Source organism: Aplysia californica, unplaced genomic scaffold, assembly GCF_000002075.1.
Source record: "Aplysia californica isolate F4 #8 unplaced genomic scaffold, AplCal3.0 scaffold00252, whole genome shotgun sequence".
NCBI classification, from domain to species: domain Eukaryota; kingdom Metazoa; phylum Mollusca; class Gastropoda; order Aplysiida; family Aplysiidae; genus Aplysia; species Aplysia californica.
In genome coordinates, this window is record NW_004797522.1 from 191,584 (window position 1) to 194,976 (window position 3,393).

Here is a 3,393-nt window from a genome sequence, read left to right on the forward strand (position 1 = left end):
ACCCCCCCCCCCCCTCCACAAACACACTTTTCTGTAGGCCTATGCAATAAATTCGAACTCTTCAAAGCAGCGCGCCTGCAACAATAATGAATGTCAGAAATGAAGTGACAGTGTGCGTCTATCTTGAAGTTTGATTGATTTGCTTAAAGAGGATAACATCAACATAATAAAGGTAATCTATTGTCGAGGAAAAGTAAGGTTGTCAAACTGAAACAACAGGTGCCCTCCAACTATCCGCTCTATATTGAAGAAGCTTCTCAAAGCTGTTTAGTTTCTAAAATTTAAAAAAAGGGCTCGATTGACGCATGTGGCTTGAGAAGCCAAATCCTACTCCTCTTCTTATCAGGAAAAAGACCAACAAGCCTAACGTTGAATTTAAAAAGAGGAAGACACGAAGAGGAGAAGTCCACGGGAGAGACCTGGAGAGGAGGGGGGGGGGGCGAGAGGGTGAAAACGAAAAGAAACAGCTCTTTGTCACACACAAAAAAAGAAGGGTAAGGGGTATCGAGGTGGTCTTGGGGACAACAGACAGAAAGACAGACAGATAAATAGATAGACGGATGGAGGGAGGGAGGGAGGGAGGGAGGGAGGGAAGGAAAGAGACGGACAGACAGACAGATAGATAAATAGATAGACGGATGGACAGATGGAGGGAGGGAGGGAGACGGACGGACGGACAGACAGGTCACAGACAGACAGACAGACAGACAGACAGACAGACAGACAGACAGACACATACCCGTTATAGCCGGCCAGACTGTGGTGCTGGACCTTGTCGGTGTCGGGTCCGGGGTAGGCGCCGGTCAGTGTGTAGGCGGCAACAGCTCGGCCGTTGTGCTGTGGGGGGCCACCGTAACTGACGTGCTGGTTGCTGTCGCTCACACCGCCGCCGCCGCCGCTGGTCCTGACGAACGTGGTGACGTTGTTGTTGTTGTCGCTGACGTGGTGAGTGGTCGTCGTGCCGCTGTTGTTGCCGCTGTTGTTGTTGTTGATGATGCTGCCGTTGCAGTCGCCGTTGGCGAAGACGACTCCGGAATGAGGAGCACCGTCCAAAGCGACACCGACAATGCCCAGTGCGGGGATAAAAGAGGGGCTACCACTGATCACTCTGCGGTTGTGGGGCAGCTGGGCGTGCTGATGGTGGTGAGGATGGCAGGGACCTCCGCCGCTGCTGCTGTTGTTGTTACTGCTGGTGCTACTGTCGCTGCTGGTGCTGTTATTCAAACGATTGCCGTCACTGCAGCCTGAGCTGTCGTTGCAGTTAGTGTTGCTGCTGCTGCTGTTTATGATATTGTGGAAGTGGTGGTTGTTGTTGCTGTTGTAGACAACGGTGTGCGCGGCTGGTCCGGACACGCCGTGTGGGATGTGAGAAGTACGATCACAGTGGTTTGTAGCCAGAAGACTTCGCCCTACCACACTGCCAGATACTCCCTGAAAGCAGATTTCAAGATTGTAATTGTGGATGTTTTACGCTACTATTGAGATCATCTAGGACATTTCAGGTGGGTTTTTTTTTGTTTTTTAAAAAATCTTTACACTTTGGTTCAGTAAGAGTTTTACGGCATTTAAAAAGGTCATATTAAGTGCTGAAGAATATATGTGTTACAAGAGAGTAACACATATTCAAAAGGAAGAGAGACCAGGACGATCGGAGGAGTTAACCACATCAGAGCACCTGCTGACTACCAGCTTTTACGACACTTGCAACACAAATAGGATATAAATGTACCGAAAATTTATTTGGTGTATTACTAGGTAGTAACATACAAAGAAAAGAAACAGGGGATATCTGTGATAGGAAATCATTTCTTTTTTAAAGTAGAGGGTTTTACGGCGCTCGCAACTGTATAAGGTCATATGAGCGCCAAGGGGAGGGTGTCAACAGAGAAGTCTTTACAGGGAATCAGACTTGTCCTGCTCACCTCTCTAGCCTCAACAGCACAAGGTCTGCTTCGACTATCAAGGCACCCCGGAAACAGCAGGTCACAAGAGAGTGACAAACAGACAAAAGAAGTAGAGGAAAAATGACAATAGTAAGGATTAGGAAAGAAAAAGCAGCAGTTCCCTGTTGTAGATCAGGCCAGTTATGAGCGTGACATGAATCAGCCCATTTACAATTCTACTGTACTTGAACGAGAAATGTCCCCCCTTTGGGAATGGCCTAAAGACACTACAGTCAGTGGCACTGCCCCGGGTGGGTATATAGGAAATAAGAGCAAGCCACACCAGAGAGCTCGCCAATCACTCACATTTAGGAGGCAGGTTGTTCGACCCTTAAAGAAATGGACTGGATTCACCTTCCAATTTACGTCCTTCGCCGATAAGAACGAGCCCAAAAGGTGGAGAGTCATAGAAACTTCCCAAAACAATACACTTTAAGTGCGAGGATACTTATTTGGGCACTCGGACCGTGTCATCACAACATAATTTTTGTTGGTGTTATTTTTTTCATGAAGATGGTTTACACAACGACCGACAAGATTGAGATTATTTAGGAGGCGGGCTGCCAGGTTGCTTTGACCCTGCCTGTAAGGGCCAACCAGGGCTCTCTTGTGCACCTCTAATCTCCGGCACTTATATGACCTTATTGTATTGCAAGCGCCGTAAAACGCTCGCATGTTTTCTTAATAGACGAAGACTAACCTCTGTCTTAATGAAAATATGCATGGCATTTGGTGGCTCGACCAGCTCTTCCAAGAACAGTAAATCACGTCCAAGTCCTACAACTCTGTAGGCAAACGAACAAATCTACCTGGGCAATTACTACAATCCTGTTTTGAAATGGATGGCGACAGTAGGCATCGTGCAGACAGCGGCCACAAATTCACAATTGCAAAAGTCGATAAATGTGCGCTGCCTTATATATAGATGATCTAGCGAACGATCTTTAGAAAAGTCGGAGATGTCATTATGAAATGCTAAACCAGATTGTTATAATTTGATAGAAATATAAGGGCTCGTGACCTCAAGGGGTACAGAACATCACCTGTATCAATAGACAATACGATAATGATCAAACCCGTAACTGATAGGAGCAAAGAAAGGGATATATCTAGATCACAAGAAACAAGACACTTCCAAACCAATTTTCAGTTGAACAAAAAGATCAAGAAGTTATTACATGACATCACGTAAACCACTGCCCTAGACATCCTCCTCCCCCCCCCCTCATACCCCAAGTCAGTTGTTGAAGAATTGTGTGTTGTCCATAGCGGGGCTGCTTGCAATCGCCCACGTAGAACAAACAAAAAGAAAATGACTAGGGCTGAAGTCTACGTGATCTCAAGTAATAACCTGAAGTTTAAAAAAAATATACTGAAAATTAAGTTTGGCGGTGTTTTATTTCATCTGTGCTCGTGACGAGAGAGAGAGAGAGAGAGAGAGAGAGAGAGA

General features: G+C 46.3%; 1 protein-coding gene across 1 annotated transcript in view; it reads right to left on the reverse strand.

Moving 5' to 3' along the window:
- The window catches only part of LOC101859490, a gene marked incomplete at its 5' end in the record, with an annotated part of 30,440 nt that overhangs the window by 10,497 nt on the left and 16,550 nt on the right, over positions 1 to 3,393 (reverse strand). The window contains 1 exon segment of the mRNA XM_013083746.2: positions 740 to 1,431. Coding sequence (XP_012939200.1) covers positions 740 to 1,431 — 692 coding nt within the window.